We start from the raw sequence: 24857 nt of genomic DNA on the forward strand, positions 1-24857 counted from the left end.
ATGGGCGGGTCTAATATTATATAGTATTATAACAATTCATCAACAATCAACACACTTATACTAAAACTTTCTAATACGCAGGCGCATTAAACACATGTGTTCTATCTCACTCTCAATTACGGACAAATAGAGTAACTACCTGACAAGAAAAAAACAAACAAAAGGAGAAGAGGTAGACCGAAATAAAGTTGGGTAATTAATATGACAAAAACTGTTGAAATGTCTTCTCATGCTTCATTTGTTTATTTATTTATTTACAATGAACAACCAACAGTAGATACTTGGTAATCTTTTTTCTTTGGAATGAATCACATAGTAAATGTGCGGCTTTTTATAGGTTATAACAGCATGCATTAAAATGCAAAATTCCTATTATAAATAGTATTATATATATCTATACTAATATATAAATCTATAGTATTTTTTACGGTTGTTCCGTTAAAATCATTAAACTATACATCCGATTGAATTGAAATTTTGCATCCATGTAGAGGATATATTGACTTAATGGATAGGCTAACTTTTTTATAAGTGCTAAATCTCCGAAGTGTATAGCGGGAGCGTTAATGATTAGAAAAATCATAAAAAACTAAATTTTGAATTTTAACTCTTTTAGACATGAAATTTGGACAGAATTTGTTACGAGCAAACAATAATGTATTGAATGAAGTTTAAATCACAAAATCGGTTACGGAGGTGCTAATGAAAAAAAATGAACATTCCCACAGACTTAAATTTAATAAAAGTTTCATGTTTGTTAAATTAAGGTCACTTACTATCAGATTTCGAAAAATTTTAGCCCTAGAGGAGTTTGTGGGGGCGTTAAAATTATTTATATAATTATAATTGTTGATAACATCCTAAAGGTTTTTTTATAGTAATAAATGATGGACCAAGCTGTGGTAACTAATGGTTAGTGGAAAACCATAATTTGTTACATAAACAGAGGAACTTCGTAGTAGGGACTTCCCTGGACAAGCTTGGCCGCTTGGCAAAATGCTTTAATAGGTACTACTACTAAAACTTTAAGAGCGGAAGAGTCTATGTAAGATTTGCATTCAATGATTGCAAATATCTATAATTTCCAAATAATACTGGTTGTCTCTGGAAGTAGGAGGGACATCTTTAGTGCTAAAACACATATCTATATCTTAATATATAAAAATCTCCTGTCACGATGTTTGTCCGCGATGGACTCCTAAACTACTTAACCGATTTTAAATTAAATTGGCACACAGTGAGCAGTCTGGTCCAACTTAAGAGATAGGATAGCTTAGATCTTTAATTATAGTCACAATTTTATTTTATTGCAAATTATTTGTCTATAATTAATTGACAGTTACATGTTATATATATATATACTACTATACTCATTTAAGGCTTAGCGATACTGAATACTTTAAAAACAAAATCAAACGCAGACGAAGTCGCGGGCAACAGCTAGTAATATATAAAAATGTTATGTTGGTTTGTGTACGCTTTAAAAACTCAAAAAGTTCTGCAATGATCGGGCTGAAATTTTAGCATGATATATAATACGCATCAAGGATTGTTTTTATCTATTTTTCTCAACCATTCAATCACAATGTGCCACAGCGAAGCGTGGCAGGGTACAACTAGTACAATTATATAATAATAACAAATGACTTAAGAAAATCTAGCGAAACTAAAAATAATTGAAATGTTTTGTTTAGGTTATAAAAAAGTCAAAGTTTTTGATGTGAAACATAATATAATCAGACCAGCTGTTTGTGTGAAACGCCGCACAGTGAATGCAAAATTAATTTGCATTTTTTTTCTTTAAATATAATTTCAGCTTTTGATTATGCCATATTTATCAATTGATAGTTACGTATTGTGTTATTGCCATTTCCTGCATGCATGTAATTAAAAAATAATTGTAATTTCGTTTATTTCTGTTACAATAGGTAAAATATTATTCTGCAGAATGAAGGTCATGTACTGTATAATTATAACACTTCAATATATCTATAGTAAGTACTTTTAAAGTATATTTCTTACTTTTTACTTTTTATTTTAAACTTTAAGAAAGTAATTAAAGCACACTAACTTAAAGAAAACATATTTTTATTTCGTTTGTTTTTATTTATTTTATTGTACTAGTTTATTACTATATTTTTAAACCACACTACTCTAAAAAGTAATGATAAGATTGTTTATATTATAAAACACATTAGAAAAGACGTAGTGTAGTTTAGTAGTATAAAGTAGTTATACTTGTATACAACTTGTATGCAAGCAGGTATTCGTGCTTGCGGACCGACGGACCATTTATAATTTCCATTTTTCATTGTATAACTGGTCATTACTGGTGAAGACTTCGGTAGCGCAATGCATAATCTTTGTGGCGCCATCTAGTAAGGTAATGCGGAGACCGTCACGGGTCACCTGAAACCAAAGAGTTTTTTTTTAATTTTTCAACTTAATAATTATTATCCATACCTTAATTATCCAGAGTTGGGCACTCTTAATACATTTGGGTCCGTTGATCTGAAAAGTGTAACTTTCCACTTAAGAGAAATCAAAACTTCATTAAAAATTAGAAGCCATTAGTTACAGGTGTTCAAGGTATCGACGTAGCAACCCACCTTCCGCAAGAAGTTACTAAACTACTAAATGACACAAGAAGAATAATCAATGGTGATGAAGTAACGGACGGTAGACCTTACATGGTAAAGTGCTGATAGTTTCTACAAAACCCTTCCAAGGCAAAAATATATTGTTAAGCTATAATTGTTTTTAAGTGCTTATCGAAGAATAAATATATTCTAACTACCATTTATAAGTAGCAGAGAAGGAAGATAGACTCATTTGATTAAAAATTATAACTATAAATATTCGTTATTATATATTTTACATCGTTATTTAAACTTATAAAGTTTAGATATATATAGAATTTAGTAACTTTAAGGTAAGTCCTAACAAACGTGTCTAACTTAGTACCGTAACATGATAATCAACGTGCAACCCAAGGTATAAATGAGATACCTTAACTGATCGATTGACACAATTTAATTAATTAATTGAAAAATTATGCACTGTAAATAGTACCTAGAAACGTAAATAATAAAATTAAAAAATCATAGGAAATTAATAAAATCAAAAATCGTCCGCAGGTGTACCTGAAATTGCCACGTAATAACAATAACAAACCAAATTATCGTTCCTGGCTATGTGGAGGAGTGATAATACATGAGGAGTACATACTGACGTCAGCAGCTTGTATTGAAGACGTTGAGCATTTTTACGTGGTTTCTGGGACTTACAAGTGAGACCAATATAACTACATATATACAGGGTTAAATAAAAGAACTAGAAAGCTCTCTGCATGTAGCTGCTTATATTATAACTAACCAATTTTGTTTTAAATATTTTTTTTTTACTCGATTGTTTAAATATTCAATATTTTATATAGATACTCTACTTATTTCTACTCTGTAATGTAACATCGGCCACAGCATGCGAACCGCGACTCTGTCGTGCGGTCACCAATCCGACTAAGCGACGTTGTCGAATCACATGAATTTGATTTCACAGTGTAATGGCACTTTCCACATGTTTAACTATTATTTTTGTACGAAATACTCAATTTTTAAAATTCCTTCCTACTTAATGATAAAATCACTTTCGTTTACTGACAAAATTAAGTGATAAAGGTGTATATTTTATTAGACAAAATATTGGTAAAGTTAGTGCAGCAAAAATATAATATAGAACAAAATAACTAAAATCTGTCAAAAAACATTTATTTACAGATATTCGAATGAAGATGACAGATACAACAATCCTTGCATTAAAAACGGTGCAAAGAAAGCAATATGGAAATGCATTCCCAAAAGTATGTATTCTTACTAGTCAAAGTCAAAGTCAAAGTCAAAAATATCTTTATTCAAGTAGGCCCATAGGTGGCACTTTTGATGCGTACATAAGAATTACACGGTAGTGAGATGATGGCGATAACCACATTCGTAAACTTAAAACTAAAGCTACGAGGGTTCCAAAAGCGTCCTGGTCTAAGAAGAAGCCCACAACAAACTTAGCCAGGTGTTTTTTTTTTGTTATCACCATCTCACAATGTCATTTTAAATTATTAGAAGAGCAACCTGGTTAGAGCAATAATTTACACCCAAACTTTTTTATCGATTACGTAGTCCTTTATACTATAATAGGACTTTTCTATAAGCTTACGTTTAATACAAAGATGTCAATTGGTAGTTTATTGTAGAATTGTATGCAACTTCCTTTCAACGAATTATGAATTTTATGTAACCTGTAAATATTGAACTGTAAGTTTATTCTTACTTCTAATGTTAAAATTATTGCAGTCACATTTTTTCTTAAATTTAGAAATGTTTTATGAACGTACATTAAATTTTCAAATATGTACTGACTATACACTGTCATTATTTTAAAATCTTTAAATTTATCTCTCAATGACTCTCTCGGACCCACTTTGTAGATCGAACGAACATCCCTCTTCTGCAGCACGAAAATAGTGCTAATATCAGCAGCATTACCCCAAAGTAAAATTCCATATGACATAATGCTGTGAAAGTAACTAAAATATACCAGTCTAGCAGTTTCTACGTCGGTCATATGGCGTATCTTCTTTACCGCATAGGCAGCAGATCTAAGCCTGTTCGATAAATCATTTACATGAGGGCCCCATTGAAGTTTAGAATCTAACGTTATTCCTAGAAAAACTGTCGTATCCTCCAGTTTCAGTTCCTCATTATTAAGTAGTACAGTGGTTTTCACGTGTTTAAAATTAGGTAAAGTGAATTTAGGTAAACTTGGTTTTTTTCCGTTAAGAACCAAATTATTTGCTTCAAACCACTGTACCACTTTAGCGAGAGAGTTGTTTACGTCGTCAAAAGCTAGTTCACGTCGATTTGTTTTAAAAGTCAGTGATGTATCATCGGCAAACAGAACTATCCCGTGTTTGTCCTTGGCAAGGTAAGGTAAGGAACAACTGATCCATTAGATCGTTTTCCATTCACGTCGACTTTCTGAATTCTATCGCGTAGATAGTTACTCATTAAGTCTAGAGCTACACCCTGAATTAAATAGTGGTGTAGTTTCCTAACTAACGTTTCGTGTTGAACACAATCAAACGCCTTAGATAAGTCACAGAACACACCACGTGCATCACGTGACTCCTCCCAGGCTTCAAATATGTTTTATATTAGCTCAACACCTGCGTCGATTGTTGAGCGACCCGTGTGAAACCAAATTGCTTAATATGAAGTTAATTATACTAATGAAAATGGTAAAGTAATTGATTTAAAATGAGTTTTTCAAAGATTTTACTGAACGTGGGTAGTACGGATACTGGTCTAAAGTTAGTGGGGTCTACCCAAGTACTACCCGATTTAAACAATGGAACTATTTTACTAAGTTTCATTAAGTCAGGAAACACACCACAATCTATACAATTATTAAATTACATTTACTGAACGTGTAAAACTTCCCAAACGTTCTACTACCATTAACAATGGAATTTTTAATTTAGTGAAGCTTTCCTGAACCAAATAAGACTTATAGAGATTTGAAAGATTTAAGCTACCTTTATCAACTGTCAATTGATTTCTAAAAACATTTTATGTGTAAATACATTTGCTCGTTTCGCTCGCTTTCGAGAAAGTACCACCGCCATGCTAATTTCTGCTGCCAAGTAACATTTTACTTATACACTATCTGTACACCACAAAACTCAAAATAAAAAGACATGAACAAAAAAAGAAGAAACTTACAGATTGGATGAAAAAGGCGGCTTAGTAGCGATCTCTTCCAGCCCCCAGGCAACCTTACGATTACGAAAACCATGAATAATTAAACGGTGGGGTGTATTTTTATTACATTCATATGTACTGATGAATAATTAAAAAAAACACACTAATAATTATCTAGAACATTGGTATACACACATTGCTGTGTTCCAGTCTGGCATTGTTGCTTGTTTATGCCTCACGATGAACGACGCAGGACGGCATTTTGTAAGACGTATTGCTTGAATTGAATGTCTGCGTAGTTTTACTCTGTTTAAAAGAAAAAAAAACAATTAAAATAAATTTTCAGATTACGTATTTGATGGTCACGAAAATGACAACATTAGATGGATGAACAATGATATAGCAGTTGTCAAAGTCGAGGACGGATTCGAGTTCAATAGAAAAATAAAAGGCTGTGACTTTGTGCCTAAACCGATAAGCTACAACAACCAAAGCCAGACTTTAGAGAACCCCGGAGCTTTAGTAACCATAGCTGGTTGGGGGACCACATCTAGATATAATGACGTAAGTCTAGAGAATATTTTTAACTATACCTACTGAATTAAAACATATGTATCTGGAGGTATGTGTTGCGGATTTGGTAATCCGCAAAGCATACCGTGGAATTTAGTGGAAGTTTAGAGTTAATAGTCCTTTTCAGCAAAGTTAAGCCATCAAGCTGTTTATGACGTTCATTTGCTGCTAAATTTAATAAATTTGTCATTTGTTTTATTTTCTCGCTGAACATTATTTTGAGTAATTTTTAATTTTATGCAGGATATATATGACACAAAATACGCTAACCTTTCCGTAGTTAGGTAATAAAGCAGCTCTAACTGTTTACATGATTGTGTTATTAACTTCAGGGGGTCAGTAGAAGAAAAGGGAACGGACAGAACCTTCTAGAATCCCATGTTGAGATCATCCCAAAAAACAAATGCAAGCGTCGTTGGGGCTCCAGATACCACAATATCATTGACAACTATATGATCTGTACCAAAGACATTGGGCAAACGATGTCTGAAATTTGTAACGTATGTTAAGTATTTGACATTTATTTATTTAGAACAGTTTGAAATAAAATTAGAAATATAACCTAAAATAAACTATTTAAAAACTAAATAAAATCTAAAACGTCCTCGAAACCACCGCAGCGAGGCACAGTTCCTAAGATGCTGGCAGCATTGCCCCTTTGGATGGCCAAACTAATACGTTGGCCAAGGTAACTGCCCGCTCTAGGATCACCGGTAGACTCGATAACCCTTTTCGATAATTCTTTGAAAAGGGCTCTTGCCTCCGGACTCTCTTAAGTATTTTAAGTATTTAATTTACTCCTCTTTTAAGTATTTTATATTGTTTTTTTTTATTTTTTTTAAACTAACGAAAATAGAAACTAACGAAATTACAAACTAAAATTAATATTAACAATAAATTTAAGCTATATAAAAGTGAAGTTATTTGATTAATATCTTTTCTTCTACCTTTATCCTATAAGCTCTTTCTTTCTTTCTCTTTCTTTTTAAGTTCTCTCTCTCTCACTTTCGTATATTTATGTGCAATGTGTTAGTGTGTTTCTGCATACTTACAAAGTGTTTCTTTGAATTGAAACCAATTGCATTATTGCGAATGCATTTTTGTTTTGTGTCACGAATTTAACCGATTTTTCCGCAAACAAAAAATATAAACTGCAAATTGATGTGGCAATAAATCTGGGTAATGGTTACTTAAACCCTGTCGCAACGGTGAGCGCTGTGAATTTAAGGCGGAAGTGCCGAGTTCGATTCCCGGCCTGCCATTTGGAAATTTATATTTTCGGTATTTTCTCTGATCTGGTCTGGTGCGAGGCTTTGGCCGTGGCTAGTTACCACCCTACTGATAAAGACGTTCCGCTAAGCGATAAAGAGTTCCGGTGCGATGTCGCGTAGAAATCGATTAGCCCGCTACCATCTTAGACTGCATCATCACTTACCACTTACTGCTGACTTGTAGTAGAATAAAAAAATAAAAAATATATATATATATATATACATATATATATATAAATTCAAATTCAAATTCAAAATTTCTTTATTCATGTAGGCCTATCACAGGCACTTTTGAAGCGTTAATACATATGTTTACGTCATTGTAAGGGGATGGTGATAACTTCGTTCACCAACTTAAACCTAAAGCTACGAGGGTTCCAAACGCGCCCTGGTCTAAGATCCCACAACAAACTTAGCCGGGTATTTTTTTTTGTTATCACCATCTCACAGTTTATTTATATTAAGCTATGAAGCTAGAGCAATTCACACCCAAGCAATTTTTATCGATTAAGTAATCCTTAATATTATAATATGATTTTTTTTATTATATGTGTAGGAGAAATACGTAGATTGTCAAGACATTAACTACTCTGAAGAGGAAGACGCGAGGAGGGATGGTAAAGTTCTTAGAAGTGAACTAATTCCGACTAATCTTACAATACACTCCGCTCACAACGACACTAGGCGTTATACGTCACAAACTAATGGAGGATTCTGTGAGGTAATATATTTAAATAAATAAACAAATATACTACGAAAATACACACATCGCCATCTAGTCCCGAAGTAAGCGTAGCTTGTGTTGTGGGTACTAAGAAAAATGATGAATAATTTTATGAACAATATACATAAATACTTATAATATATAGATAAACACCCAGACACTGAAAAACATTAACGTTTATCGCACAAACATTGTTCAGTTGTGGGAATCGAACCCATGGCATTGGACTCAGAAAGCAGGGTCGCTGCCCACTGCGCCAATCGTACGACGAATAGAATATGAGATAAACACGCATATCCTGCCTAAAAATACGAGCTGTTTCCGCGGTTTCACCCGCGTAAACTAAAGGTAACGCAAAGGTATATTGACCACCTCTTAAAGCTTCTAATGTGGCTTAACTATAATAGTTACGTAGTTAGATTTTTCGAAGGTAACTTTTGTGTATCTTCAACATATTTCCCAGCACACACACACATTTTGCCACTTTGGATCACATCAACCCACGGGCACGGGTCGCCTCCCACATTGAGAAGGTGTTAAGGCCTTATTCCACCACTCTGGCCCAGTGCGGATTGGTGGACTCCACATACCTTTGAGAACATTATGTAGAACTCTCGAGCAAGCAGGTTGTTACACTCTTTGTTTCACTGTTGTTTTCGCTTCTGGGTCACTTTGGTTACATTTTTGCAAGTTTCATCAAAATGGCTGTAAAATTGTTTGAACTCGCACATAGGTACTCGTACATGGGATTGTGGTAAACTTATAATTATGTTTATCTTCTTCGAAATAACAAGATTTTACTAAATAAAATGAAGAGGTGACAGCGCATTGGGTGGGAGCTCGACTTCACTTTCGGAGGACTGAGTTCGACTCCTAGCTCGCACCTCTAAATTTTCTAAGTAATGTGCGTTTTAAGTAATTAAAATTATATTTGCTCCAACGGTGAAGGAAAACATCGTGAGGAAACTTGCATGCCTGAGAGTTCTACTAAGTACTAATGTTTTCAAAGGTGGAGAAATCCACCAATCAGCACTGGGCCAGCGTGGTGGACTACGACCTTGACCCCTTCTCTTTGTAAGAGGAGGTGCACAGAGTTTTCGACCAGGGTATGCATAAAGCAGGACAGTGGCAAAAAAATGGCAAATACCCAACCCAAATTATTTTATAGGAGGGCAACCTCCTATAAAATAATTTGGGTAGGCAGTGCTTTTGTGCATGTATGAAGTGCACGCCACTGCCTGTGCTGTGTAGTGGACCAGTAATGGGTCGACGTGATGATGATGATGACTAGAAAGAGTTTAAATAACTTTTCATTCCATACCATCGATGTCGATCGATTTTTGTCATTTCAGTGTTGTATTATTTTATGAACTGTTAAAAATGTTCGCCCTTCTAGAATGATCACGGTGGCCCTCTTGTCTACGGCACTGGTATCAACTCCATCGTCATCGGCGTAATCTCGGCTTGTCTCGTCAAGGAGAGCACCAATAAATGCTACGGTCCATTTTTATACACCAGCGTCTATAAAAATAGACAGTTCATCTCATGTGCCATTAATAAGGATGTTGAGTGAGTAGACAAGTTCTGAATAAAACAAATAACTATATTACGACAGTACAAATATCGTTATTTAGCCCCAAAGTAAGCGTAGCTTGTGGTTTGGATAGTAAGATAGCTGATGTTTTTATGAATAATATATATAAATATAGTAAACAAGCGTACCCAGCCCGCTTCGCCGGGCTAGATTTTGCTTTATTTTATTTAAACAATAAACTTACATCATTAAATTTTTAATTTAAGTCTCATAATATATTAAATCATTTATTTCTCTGCGTATTTATTCTCTTCTTTTCTCTTCTCAAGCGGGTGAAGATCATTATCTACACCCATGTACACCCAACAATAGAATATCATCATAGTAAATAAAAGCTGTATTTGACAGTTTGACAGTTCAAAAATAGGAGTGCTCCGATCGTCACCAAACTTTACAGGATTACTCGCCAGGTCAATCCGGAGATTCCCTGAAAGTTTCTTTGAAATCGGTCCAGCCGTTTCGGAGCCTATACGGAACATACCCACACACTTTCTCTTTTATATATATAAGATAGACAGATAAAGCATAACACCCCAAGACTGAAAATCATTCATGTTCATCGCACAAACATTTTCCATGTGCTCACAGCCTTAGGAAACAGGATCAGGAGTATATGAATGTAGTGTGGCTTCATCTGCCGTAGACAGACACATAGATTTTTAAGGATATGTAGAGCCTTGTTAATAAGCTAATTTCTTTTCCAGACCAAAATGTCGGCGACAATTCAGATCTGGTGTGACGCACGTTGAAAAAGTTATGTCGTGGAAAGATCATTCAGACGGGTAATAACTTTCATCAGTTTTTATTAAACTGTAAATATTCTATAGATAACTACTTCAATCTAACAAACTCTTTACCGGCTACGTATATTTGTATGCAATGAATTGTTTCTGAAATCACACCAAATGGTAATGATACATCAAGGGGTGCAGCGCGCTTTTCTAAATCCTTACTCGCTCTTGACTTGAGAAATAAAATTATATTAGGAAAAATTATATAAAAACCAGCTGTTGCCGGCGGCTTTGTACACGGTTTTTTGGTTTTTCATAAAATCCTACGGGAATCGTACATTTTCCTGGGATAAAAAGTAGCAACAAACCTTTGTGTTAATCCGGGGTAAAATCTATCTCCATTCCAAAATTCAGTCGAATTGGTTCAGTTGTTTTTGCGAGAAAGAATAACAGACAATCATCCATCCATACTTACAAACGGTTTCCACGGTTCTGTGCCGCTTGGATCCAGCGGCTACCTGCGACGCGCTTAATGTCGTCTGTCCACCTCTTTAGGGGTCGACCAACGCTGCGCTTACCAGTTCGGGGCTGCCATTCCAGACCCTTGGGGCCCAACGTCCATCCTTTCTTCGAACTATGTGCCCGGCCCATTGCCACTTCAGCTTCGCGACTCGTTGAGCTATTTCGGTAACTCTGGTTCTTCTACGAATCTCCACATTTCTGATTCGATCGCAAAGAGATACTCCGAGCATAGCTCTTTCCATCGCCCGCTGAATGACTCTGAGCCATCTTATGAGGCCCATAGTTAACGACCATGTTTCTGATGACTTCTTAATAAGATTTCTATTCCGGACCATAATTATTCAAGAGACATTCATTCAGAACTCGTATGATTCACGTTTTTTAATGGATCATTCTGAAGGGTAATACTTACATTTTATTGTGCGTTTCAGACCAGCTAAAAAGGAACAAGGGATAGTCACAAAGAGCTAAAGAAGAATCAGTGGAAACTGTATAGGAGACAAGGTATTTTCTGGCAGTGGATCAATTGTTAGACCTGATTCTAAAGCTGCAGCTAATGTTAATGGTACAATATAAGTGTGTATTTTTCCTTTCAATAAAGCTGTTTTAAAGATTATTTTAGTTTTTATTAACTTACCTAATTAGGTCCCGCTATAAAGCAGTTTGCAATGACATAAACTTCTGGTTACTAACGGAGATTAGAGAAAATAAAATGTTCTTACTTGCTTAGATATCGCAAAAAAAAACCGTTTCTAGTGGCGAAACTATATTTTTTTTCAGCCCAAAAAATATGTGTTTACACGTTTAGACCTTAACCCTGATGTTGTCTAACTAGATTCGAGTATTTTAATATAGATATATATTTTTATAAGTAGGGCGTGAAGTTAGTCTAAAAATTTTACATAAATTCGGATGCTTTGAGGCATAGAATTAAAAACATACAGAACCCTCATTCAGCCATTATTGCACGGAGTGCATTGCGTCCAAAATCAGTGCAACGCCCCGCGCATGTCTTACTCCAAACATTCGGAATGTTGCTAGCTCACAAACTTTTTCTCATTTTCCCAATTTATGGTGAACGCTTAGAACATTGGTGGTGAAATAACTACTGTCAACTGCTAAATCGAATAAAGTGACTAACCGCCTGTTCGAGAAACACTACTATTTACTAAAGTAGAAGGGAGGAGCCAAATTGTACTATATCTAACTAGCGCTACGTGTTCTAAAAATCAGTTTAGTTTTTTTCTGTTGTGTGCCTTTACTAAAAGTGTATTCATTCAAAACATGATATAGGCATTTTAACACACCACAGTCTTTTGGGAAACATGGCAGATAATAATGGCATAGGATCAGCGTGGGGAGTCCTTTGGGACAAGAGATCTTACCTACTAATAAATAAATAATAAATAAATATACTACGACAACACACATCGCCATCTAACCCCAAAGTAAGCGTATAATGTGTGTGATAGCTGATTAATATTTTTTATGAATATAATACACAATTATACTTATAATATACAGATAAACCATTATCATTGTCTTATTCCAATAGTTAAGGTAGCCTGGAAGAGATCACTGTTAGTGATAAGGCCGCCTTTTGCATATAATTTATGTTAATGTAAGTGTTCCTGTGTGTGTTTTTGCTTTGTTATGCAATAAAGTTGTTTAAATAAAATAAATAAATAAACGCCCGGAGACTGAAAAACATTTATTTATTTATTTATACTCTTTATTTGCACACAAATAAAAATACATAAGAAAAATAAAAGAAACACAGACAGAAGAAGTATACAAAAGGCGGCCTTATCGCTTTGTAGCGATAAGACCGCGTTAACATTCACGCTCATCACACAAACATTCTCCAGTTGTGGGAATCAAACATACGGCCTTGGACTCAGAATGCAGGATCGCTGCCCACTGCGCCAGTCGGCTGTCCAAATTAATAGGATACATATGGATTGAGCATGATGTATGTATATTGCGTAATTCTTATCAAAATATCTATCACAAAGTTGATTAAAAATCGAATGATCAAAACAATCATAGAAATTAAAATTACTGAGTAGCTTTATAGATTGACCGTAAAATTACCAATTTACATTAAAGTCGTTAAATTAAAAAATAATTCCCTTTTGTGATTGGGTCACCTATCACAATGGCGGATACTGTGCTTTCATTGGTCTTCTTTTTCTTAGTTTTAGGTAAATTGAAGAAATAATTGCCATAGGTAAATGTTTGAATACTATATTTTAATACTTATTTGTTCGCAATTTAGGTATAGTCACTGCAATTCCAACAAATGACAAAAGTGTCACTGTTAAATCTGCAGTGAATGATAAAGCAGATGATGAAATACAAGATTTTGATGAGGAAAAGTGGGAGTTTGAAAACAATACGAGTGTTGACACAAGAAGAATTCTGTATAGCAAGAGAGTCGGTATAGGAAAGAGACCGTATATGGTAAGAGATCATCACCATCAACCTATTTACGTCCCACTGTTGGGCATAGGTCTGCTTTGTCACAGCATAGAGATATTTAGAGCTATAGCCCGCTTCATGCTACTAAATGTGTTCTTGTAGTCACTGGAGTGGACAGCGTCAATTTTCCAACCTCGAACTGGTGTATTCATAATAACCTTAAATCCACAGGATTCGTAACACACGTAAATTAACTGTAAATAATTTATAGGAATAACTTTTACATTTTAATGCATGCTGTGAGCGGCACGTTTTTGTCGGTAGGGTGGTAGCCACGACCGAAGCCTCCCACCAAATCCCATCAAAATACAGAAATTATAAATTACCAAATTGCCCCTGCATGGAATCGAACCCACACCCTCCTAATTAAATTCACAGCGCTCACCGTTGCGCCAGGGATATCAAAAATATTATAATACACAAACACGACAACTTATGGCAAGAATCATTTTAACGGCCGATTGGCGCAGTGGGCAGCGACCCTGCTTTCTGAGTCCAAGGCCGTGGGTTCGATTTCTACAACTGGAAAATGTTTGCTGTGATGAACATGAATGTTTTTCAGTGTCTGAGTGTTTATCTGTATATTATGAGTATTTATGTATATTATTCATAAAAATATTCATCAGTCATATGGTTGCTACCCATAACACAAGCTACGCTTACTTTAGGGCGAGATGGCGATGCGTTGTCGTAGTATATTTATTTATTTAAACATATAAAAGTTAGGTTATGAGTAGCTTAGTGAATATCGATTGGTGAAAGGTATCTCCTTCGGTATTTATTACTTAGCATAAGATTAGGTGTTACTTACTTAGGCATTGTCGTTAGTGAAAACAGGCGTTACTTACTTACAATCTATGCAACAGGTTTACCTGCAATTAACAAAACAATCAGCAAAGGCCCACAAATATCGTGGCTGGCTATGCGGAGGTGTGATCGTCGATCCGTACTACGTGCTCACGTCCGCCGCTTGCGTTGAGGATGCCGACCGATTCTACGTCGTCTCCGGTACCACGAAGTTCGTGGACAGCTTTGCCTACAAGAGTGACGACTGTGGCTGCAAGAACCGTCGCAAGGTAGTCTGGAAATGCATTCCTAAAAGTAAGTGGTAATAATCTTACAGGCCCAATACAGGGCACGGGTCTCCTCCCACATTTAGAAAGGCATTTGTCCATGGTTTTCGACCCGGCGCAAAAACGACGGGCTTTTTTAACTTTAACCTGTCTGTCTATGGTATTCAAAATGGCCGCCGGCATAAAATGGCGGCATATTATTTCACAACTCAATATGAGTATCAAATGAAATAGCTTGACTGGTAGAATACTAAAAACTATGTTAAATTTCAAATCCAAGATGGCCGCCACGACAGAATGGTGTTTTTTTTCACAATTTACTCAATATGGGTATCAAATGAAAGTATCTACACGATATTGAAAGTTGAAAGTTTAAAATTTTAAATTTACATTTCATCACCATCCTCTTTATCATGAATTCTACGTTATAATATCCACTCAAGGGCATGGAACAGAAATGAGTAAAAAGCTGGCATTATTGTCTCTAGGTACTCCAAATCTTGGATAAAAATAAATGTAAATTGAAGTGAAGCGGGTTAGGTAGAAGCACTTACGGGGGGCCCAGTTCGAATCCCTGCCGCACCGATAACTTTTCAAAGTTATATGCGTTTAAGGTAAGTAGTTAAAATATCACTTCCTTCAACCGTGAAGGAAAACATCGTGAGGAAACTGCATGAATGAGACTTTTACATAATGTTCCCAAAGGTGTATGGAGACCACCAATCCGCACTAGGCCAGCGTGGTGGACTACGGCCTTAGCCCCTCCTCATTGTAGCAGGAGACCCGTGCTCTGTAGTGGGCTGGTAATGTTATGATGATCATTCATGTCGAAGTGTTATAAAAAACATTTTTTTAGATTACAAATTCGACTTCCAAGATAGCGTTAAATGGTCATCAAACGATATCGCCATAGTGAAAGTAAACAAACCTTTCAAATTCGGAGTTATAGAGAACGGTTGCGAGTTCGCCACTGACCTGGTCCGCTATAACAATGTTAGTCGGGAGTTGGAGAAGGCTGGCACGAAAGGTTGGATAGCTGGATGGGGGAGCGGGAATAACTTCCGAGAGGTAAGGATATCAAACTTAATATTGATACAAAGAAGCTTTTTTAAGGGTAAATCGGGCCCGACAAAGACTTTTGTCTTTTGTCTGGTGGCTTGACAAACACGTACGGTACGATGTCGCGTATAGAAACCGATTAGGGGAATGGATTTTATATAACTGCCATACTCCCTAACGGGTTAGCCCGCTACCATTTAGACAGCATCAACATTTACCACCAGGTAATGGTTTAGGTTTTGACGACCTTCCTGGCGCAACGGTGAGCGCTGTGAATGTCAGTAGGAGGTCCTGGGATCGATTCCCGGTAGGAACGATTTGGGAACTTATGATTTCTGAATATTCTCTGGTCTGGTCTGGTGTAAGGCTTTAGCCGTGGCTAGTCAGTCCTACCGACAAAGACGTGCCGCTAAGCGATTTAGTGTTCCGGTGCGATGTCGCGTAGAAACCGATTGGGGGTATGACTACCATACTCCTTAACAGGTTAGCCCGCCACCATCCTAGACTGCATCATCACTTAACACCAAATGAGATCCAAAAAAAACAAACAGACTGCGATGCCTGTCTGTCAGTCTGTCACCAGGCTCAACCACATGAACCGCATGAAATGTGATAGACAGTAGTAATAGTTAGTAATAAACAATTATAAAAATATCAAAAAAAAGCAATGTGTCATCTCTTGTTTCAAACGTGTCATTGTAATATGAACCTTTGGAAAAGTAGATCGAAACTGCAACGTTTCCTACTAGATGACGCTTCGGTCGCTGTAAGACTGATGTGAAAGGCATATACTAATTTTCGGCAGCGACGGTAGGAGAGCCGTAGGTTAATTGGTGAAAGCGCTCAGGCCGCGATTGCCCGAGAGTCGCAGGTTCAAATCCTGTCGGTTCCAAAAAATTTTATATGCATTTTAAATAGACAATAGAACTTTCGCGGATGATGTATTTCTGTTGAAATAATAAAAATACTAAAAAAACGGACGAAAAATAAATATTTAAGGTGGCCCCACTACAATTTTATGCGCGAGTCCGACTCGGACTTAGCTGTTTCTTTTATAGTAAGACATGTGATTGACCCATCTGATGAGATGTGAGCAACATTTCGCAGGACATGAAAAGAATACTCCTTGTAAAGTGTCGCTTTGAGTCCATCAACCTGGAGCGAAGATATTAATACCCACGTGCCTTGCCGTGTGGTGACGACAGATCGGAATACAATTGTCAAACTCCCCCCCCCCCCCCCCCCCCCCTCTTCTTCCCGTGGGTGTCGTACGAGGCGACTAAGGGAATATATCGAAGAGCGGGCAGCGTCCTCTGTGCTACTACTACCATGTACTGCGATCACCAACCCGCCTGCCAAGCTTGGTGATTATGGGCAAAAGCTCCACCAGCTACATACTCGTATATCCCTCATTATTTGAAACTTCATGGTCTCTCTTGACAACGTCGAGACTAGGTTACTGTGGATTAACAAACTGATTACTCAGATCGTCATAAATTAAAACAATTGTGGTACACTCCGATCTATTCAAATCTGAGATTCATCAGATTCGGAGAGTGTGCTCAAGAGCTATTCGATTTGGTTAAACCATCTCCTTTCTACCATCGAACTGCAACAACTGTACCGAAAGAATCTGCACCGTTACGTTGTTGAAATACCATCAACACGTAAGAAGCTTTGTGCTTCTTCCTTACTGATACGCACCGCAAAGGCCTGGAATGCGAGGGCATTCCAGACCTTCTGGAAGCAGGGGGTATTCCAGACGGAAGATGGGAGGCCATCTTATTACTATACCAATAATCTGGATACCTTCAAATCAAAAGTGAATCTTCTAGGCAAGCGCGCTTCATCTTAGGCTGCATCATCACTTACCATCAGTAGTGGCGTGCACTGGGCTCCTTACCAGGGGGTATGCATACAGTGGAAAGAGTGCCAAAAACGCCAAAAATCCTCCTTTTATACGAGGTATATATACATTTTTGGGTAGGCAGTGCTTTTGTGAATGTACGAAGTGCACGCCACTGACCATCAGGTGTGATTACAGTCAATATATTAAAAATCTGGTGCTCTTATTCTAAATCCTCGAACGCCAGCACGTAATAGTATCCTTCAAGATGAGGTTTTTATTTCAAATCATCGTCGGCATTTTCTGTTTATCAGGGTGTGTACCGTAGCCAAAAGGAACATGTGGCAGGCAACTCCAAGTATCTCCAAGAGGCGAAGGTTTGTGTTATGGACAACGAGCAGTGCGCTAAGAAGTGGGCGCAGCGGTTTCGGAACATCATCACGCAGTATATGATCTGCACCAAGGATGTGATGAAGCGCCTCAGTGAGATTTGTGACGTGAGTTGGAAGAATTTTTAACTTCATTACTGCGAGGTTGCCATACAGTTTCAAAAGAAAGAAAAAAGTTTTATTTGTACATTGCGTCACACATTACGATGCCATGGACACACAGGATGTGTACATGGCATAACATGGCATGACATAATTTTTCCTAGAATTAGTTTTTAACTCAATTTGTTTATTATAAGATGTATATAATGGTGTTTTAGTTTGTATTTAATATTTATGTCATAGTATGGTCAGTAATGGTATTTTGCCGCACTTTCTGAAAGAGTTCATTTTATAAGGCTTTGTCTGACTGTGATGACTAACCTTACTCCGTGTTTCAAGTTCAAGGTAAAGTTCAGTTTAAAATTCAGTTTCTAGGTACCAATTTTAATCCAGTTTGAGGTTGCCTTGACAGCTATTCTATTTTCAAATTTTAGAAAAAATATGCCAACTGCACAGACGTCGAAACCAGACGTGATGACGTCACTTACCAAGTTGACCTGGGCAGACATCTCCGACATCCTGACGACTACACCGCCCGAAGGTCTAGCAAACAAGGAGGATTTTGTGAGGTAGGTACTTTACAGCTTAACGTATTTTCGGCACCTTTTTTTTCAACTACAAGTTAGCCCTTGACTGCAATCTCACCTTGTGTGATGATGTAGTCTAAGATGCTAGCAGGCTATCGTGTTCGGGAGTATTGTAGTCATACCCCTAATCGGTTTCAACGCGACAACACTACATCGCTTAGCGGCACGTCGCTGTCGGTAGGATGGTTATTAGCCATAGCCAAAGTCTCCCACCAGACCAGACCAGAGAAAATTCTGAAATTATACTTGATTTCACAGCGCTCGCCGTTGCGCCAGATATGTCGTCAAGGTTAGACAAACCTTCGATGACACAGCACTTTATCAGGTTAAATAATGTAAAACGATTCGAAAAGCCAGTAATTGCTGAATATTAGAACGATGTCAAACTAAACAGACGAATCTTCAGATCGACTGTATCGATTTTGACTGAACTAATTTAATACATAGCAGATTAAAACGAGAACAAAAAAAAAGGAAATACAAAAATAAAAACAGAAACAAAGACATAATTACAACAATTCAATCTATTTCACAATAGTTTTACCCAATAGTAATTATTCTATCTTCTCAAAAAATCAAAAAAAAAATAAAATAGTTAAGCCATAACCAAAAAAGTTAATCATAACCATCCTGAGAAATCTCATTTTGCGAAGCATTTTTTAGACAGCGGACAATATAATGGTTGATGACTTTAAGCATAATTTTTGTTTGTCAGAACGACCACGGTGGTCCCCTAATAGTAAAATACCAGGGCAAGGAACGGGTGATCGGAGTTATATCGGCGTGCAAGATAGATCCGAAGACCCACAGCTGCCACGGCCCATTTCTCTACACCAGCGTGTTCAAGAATCGGCAGTTCATATCGTGTGCTATTAATAAAGACGTCGAGTAAGTGTGCTTTAACCCGACTTAAACTGTCCCGTTGGTCTTATGATATCTTTTTGTAACTCTGCAGTACTGGAGGTTGGCCGTCAGATTGGCGAACTTCTCGCGGCATTGCGCCAAGCGACACAATTTTTGCACGTCAGTGATTTTGGTCCGTTCACGGATGTTGCGCAACTAGAGCCCCAAGTCTGCTATTTTACATGATTTTTCATTATGCCAACAATGACATTGTAATTTGGTTACCATCTTGTTATATCTTGTTCCCCCGTTGCCGTTTTACCACAGAAGAGAGAGATGCCGTGAACGGTGGCAACCTTGGCATCCTTATGTGGTTGATATTCCACCAACACGCACGAAACGCTTTTTATCCACGTTTCTGAAACGTGCCGCTAGAATGTGGATCGCCCTGCCGGTAACTGTGTTTCCTGCCTCATATAACTTGAGTACCTTCAAGGCTGGAGTGAATAGGCTTTTTCTAGGCAAGCGTGCTCCAACCTAGACCTTATCATTGCTTTCTAACGAGCATGATTGTCGTCAAGCGCTGACCTAAAATTTTATGAATGATTATAATAAATATATATATATTATTGCAAAAGTATCTACTAAATTCGCAATGGGTTTAATATTGAATTGTAATCGGATTTTAATGGAATTACAGTAGAAACGAACTCGGTGTTGCCATTTGCCCGATAGTGAATTTCAAAAAGCTACCATTAATTACCCAAAAAGATACCAATAACGAATAATTATGCAAATTTTTGATTTAAAATATTTTTATTTTTACTCTTCCAACGCGTCCAATTATAACTCACCATTTTCTTTAGGGAAAACTGCAGAAGAGTGTTCCGTTCAGGCATCACACACGAAGAATTTGCAGTGAAATGGGATAAAGTGGACGAGTAAGGCTATATATATATATTATGTATTAGTTTGTATGTTATTGTAGGTAACTAAAATAACTGCCATACCCCAAAACCCTTACACAGCTTATTACCATCTTAGACTGAAACATCAATTACCATCAGGTGAGATTACAGTCAAGGCTAACCTGTAGTGGTATAAAAATGCCCTGGGTTCAAATCACGGACCAGGCCAAAACTAAATAAAATATAAATATACTACGACCATACACACATCGCCATCTAGCCCCAAAGTAAACGTAGCTTGTGTTATGGGTACTCAGATGACTGATGAATATTTTTTTGAGTAATATACATAAATACTTATAATATACAGATAAACACCCAGACACTGAAGAACATTCATGTACATCATACACTTTCCAGTTGTGGGAATCGACACATCACACATCACAGTTCACACGGCCTTGGACGCAGGACGCTTAATTTTTATTCCGCTACAAGTTAACCCTTGACCCTTCTTAAAATCAATGAATTTAGACTTTTTTACCAGGCTTCAAATCCCATCGAAATCGGTCTCGGCGTTTTGGAGAATCTACAACAAACAGACAGACAGACAAACGATGTTTTTGATATAAATACCGTATAAACTTTAATTCAATTTTAACTTTGCAGAGACGACGACGAAAAGGAAAAAGACAGGTTTCTTTTTTAATTATTTTATTTTGCTTAGCTATTAGGTACTGGTATTCAAGTTAAGATTTGTTCCTAAATTTAGTTTCGATAAGATCCAGAAGTAACATTCAAATGTTATAAATTAATTAGTGGTCCAATCCGCACTGGGCCAGCGTCGTGGACTACGGCATTAACCCCTTCACATTGTGGGAGGAGGCCCGTGCTCTGTAGTGGGCCGGTAATGGGATGATATTCAAATTCAAAAATCACAGGAACTTATGAAGCGTTCATACATATATGTTAACAAAATTGTAAGGGGATGGTGATAACTTCGTTCGTCAACTTAAATCTAAAGCTACGAGGGTTCCAAACGCGCCCAGGTCTAAGAAGAGCCCACAACAAACTTAGCCGGGTAAATTTTTTTTTTGTTATCACCATCTTCCAGTAAATTTATATTAAGCTATGAAGCTAGAGCAATTCACACCCAAGCTTTTTTATCGTTTAAGTAATCCTTAATATTATAATATGATTTTTCTGCAAGCTTACGTTTTATATAAACTTTGAACTTATTGAGAGACATCTCAAAGATTTCATTTGGTAATTTGTTAATTTAGTATTTCATGTTATAGCGGCATGATAAATGCATAATTTGTGAAAATTTCAATGTTCTATCTATCACGGTACATGAGATAGGTACAGCCTGGTGACGGACATATAGACAGACGGACGGACAGCGTAGTCTTAGTAATAGGGTCCCGTATTGCCTGTTGGGTTCCATACCGAAACAAACATAACTGAGTCATAATACTATACTTTGTGTACCGACCTAATAAAAGAAATACCTTATGTTTCAGTGCTGAAAAAAATGACAGAGACGATAGGTAAAATCGTTTTTATTCTAATTGAATTCTTATTGTATTAAGCTTCTCAATAAATTTGATACAACAAATTATATTATCTATGTAGTTTTTAACAGAGACTAAATATATACATTCTTGTGACTTTCCCATGTACGTATATATCTACTTTCCCATATACATATATATGAGTTCGATTCCCACAACTGGAAAATGTTTTTGTGATGAACATGATTTTTTCTCAGTGTCTGGGTGTTTTTCTGTATATTATAAGTGTTTATGTTTATTATTAATTAAAATATTATTCAGTCATCTTAATACCCATAACACAAGCTACGCTTACTTTGGGGCTAGATGGCGATTAGTGTATTGTATTATGAATGCGAAACTGTGGTGTTTGTTTGTCTGTCCTTCCTTCACCCCCTAAGCAACCAGTCAACTTGATTTTTGGCATAGATTTAGTTAAAGGGACGGAGAGTAACATAGGCTACTTTTTATCCCAGGATATTTGAACGCGTACGAAGAATAATAGCTTATAGTAAGACATTCAGTTTGCAAAAGAAAATGCAAATTCCAGCGCCGCTTTCCAGAGTCTAATCCTGCCATAACATACTGTTGAAAAGGAGTTATAGGGCCTATTTCACCAATAAACTCGCAACAAGGCATATGCCAACGGGGCATCAAAAACAACTGGGAAGTTAACACAATTTACGTTTTATGACATACATTTGACAGACCATCAATAAATCAAGCGTTAGGCGAAAGACACTTAACGGGCCGCTAAAGTCACAAACATTGATCGGCCCATAGTGACTTAAAAATAACACCAGTGTTGTTAATTGCAGTGACGAGGAAAACCAGGAACATTTAAGGAAAAAGTAAGTACCCAGCTCATACAGCATAAAATACTGTTCGTCATTATTTCAACCCATTACCGGCCCACTACAGAGCACGGGTCTCCTCCCACAGTGAGAAGGGGTTAAGGCCGTAGTCCACCACGCTGGCCCAGTGCGGATTGGTGGACTTCACACGCCTTATTTATTTATTAGCTTTTCTAGGGAAAAAAAACAGTACTATTACACATAACAGAAATCCCGTATTTTTATATCACTTAAACCAATTATGTTTCCAGAACCTAGTTATACATTTACGATAATAATTAAATTATTTTATTTAACCACAATTATACAATAAGCGAAGCGAAAATTATACAATAAGCTTATAACATAATAAATTTCCTAAAAGTGCCATTGCCATAATAAAGTTCCTAAAAGTGCCATTGCCATAATAAATTTCCTAAAAGTGCCAATTTAGACATGAAAAATGCCCGTCTCACAATATTTGATGTTGAAAGCATTCCACGCACGAGATAAGAATTTATTTGCCGAATACCTTGTCTTCCATCTAGTCCACGCAAAGCGAGGTTTACGCCTTGCATTTAACCTACGACATGCAAAATCGATATTACTTCGATGAAACGAACCTTTGCGAACATTATGGAGAACTCTCAGGCATGCAGGTTTCCTAACGATGTTATCCTTCAACGTTGAAGAAAGTGATGTTTTAATTCCTTAAAACGCACAAAACTTAGAAAAGTTGCGTGCTGGGATTCGAACTCGGCTACACGATAGTGATGTCGATATCCTACCCACAGTGGCGTGCATAGAGGGTATGCACAGGGTATGCAGATGATATAAAATGAAGAAAATCTCCAGTACGAGTTACAGAAAACTTAAGGATAGGCATTGTTAGAGTTATAAAAAGCCTACCCTTAATTATTTATGACTCGTAAGGGAGATTTTCTTCATTTTAAATCATATGCATACCCTTTGGTAGAGTCACTACACACAGACAGACTTGACGTTTCAAAAGTGCCTATAGTAGGCCTACTTAAAATGAATGAATTTTGAATTTTGAATTTTACATACCCTCTATGCACGCCACTGCCTACTACTCAATGGGCTATCACCATTTCAAAAACACTTTTAAAATACTAAAACTAGCAAAGTAATTCATACATACTCATGAATAGGAAGATAGAGAAAAGCAAGAGCTCAGAGAGTTCGGAGAGCGTCAGCAAAGAAGCAACAAAGAAGAAAGAGAAGAAACATAAAGATGAACACAAGGACAAACCCAAGCATAAGACCAAGGCAAAAAGGCATACTACAGATAAAAATGGGAGGGACACTCAAGCTAATCTGAGAGACGACGAAGTCTTCTACGAGTCCAGTCGCGAAGAAAACGTTAACGAGCCAAACGACGAATAAGTGTTTTAATAAATGGTTGTTCGTCTGCATAAATCCGCTGTTTTACTGTTCGTATTTCTTTATTAAAGCAGTAATTGACGGACCGAAAGTCGTCTAAAAACAGATCAACACTTCGCAAGTCTGGTCATGCAAGTAACACGTCCTGCTACATGTCGCCCTGTGTCCATCAACATGAGTCGTAGGTGTAAAGCCTCATCAAAAACCCATTACCGGCCCACTACAGGCAGTGGCGTGCATAGAGGGTATGCACAGGGTATGCAGATGATATAAAAAGAAAAAAAATCACGCCACTGACTACAGGTCTCCACTCAGCAGGGCCAGCACAGGTAGCCGACAAAAATTATATCCCCTGACAAGGCATAGGTATAATTAACGTGTCCACCTGCTAAAGAACGGGAACATAGAATAAGAGAAGTTTACCCCCTTTTATTATTAATATTATAAATATATTATTTCCCCCTGTGCGCAAATTCTCGGAACGTTGATAAAGCTGTGGTAGAATTTTTTTTTTATCCGTTACGAGATAATTATCTCCTGCCCATGCTAGCCGTTCTGACAAGGGATTAACGTGACAACCTGCTATAGCACGGGAACAGAGAATAGGAGAA

At 36.9% G+C, this 24857-nt stretch overlaps 1 protein-coding gene across 1 annotated transcript in view; it reads left to right on the plus strand.

The window, feature by feature from the left end:
• LOC120634103 overlaps window positions 1–24282 on the plus strand; it is a 34453-nt gene extending 10171 nt beyond the window's left edge. The window contains exons 10-30 of the mRNA XM_039904496.1: window positions 1905–1994; window positions 2575–2693; window positions 3138–3289; window positions 3777–3859; window positions 6100–6317; window positions 6659–6826; window positions 8154–8318; window positions 9718–9890; window positions 10620–10697; window positions 13305–13372; window positions 13447–13631; window positions 14516–14750; window positions 15579–15790; window positions 17942–18124; window positions 18553–18687; window positions 19421–19593; window positions 20415–20489; window positions 21126–21152; window positions 21980–22006; window positions 22828–22860; window positions 24015–24282. Of these exons, the coding sequence (XP_039760430.1) occupies window positions 1905–1994; window positions 2575–2693; window positions 3138–3289; window positions 3777–3859; window positions 6100–6317; window positions 6659–6826; window positions 8154–8318; window positions 9718–9890; window positions 10620–10697; window positions 13305–13372; window positions 13447–13631; window positions 14516–14750; window positions 15579–15790; window positions 17942–18124; window positions 18553–18687; window positions 19421–19593; window positions 20415–20489; window positions 21126–21152; window positions 21980–22006; window positions 22828–22860; window positions 24015–24249 (2834 nt within the window). The 3' untranslated portion in view covers window positions 24250–24282. The remainder of the gene's footprint in view (window positions 1–1904; window positions 1995–2574; window positions 2694–3137; window positions 3290–3776; window positions 3860–6099; window positions 6318–6658; window positions 6827–8153; window positions 8319–9717; window positions 9891–10619; window positions 10698–13304; window positions 13373–13446; window positions 13632–14515; window positions 14751–15578; window positions 15791–17941; window positions 18125–18552; window positions 18688–19420; window positions 19594–20414; window positions 20490–21125; window positions 21153–21979; window positions 22007–22827; window positions 22861–24014) is intronic.
• The last annotated feature ends 575 nt before the right edge of the window (window positions 24283–24857 follow it).

The sequence above is a fragment of the Pararge aegeria genome, chromosome 23, assembly GCF_905163445.1.
Source record: "Pararge aegeria chromosome 23, ilParAegt1.1, whole genome shotgun sequence".
NCBI classification, from domain to species: domain Eukaryota; kingdom Metazoa; phylum Arthropoda; class Insecta; order Lepidoptera; family Nymphalidae; genus Pararge; species Pararge aegeria.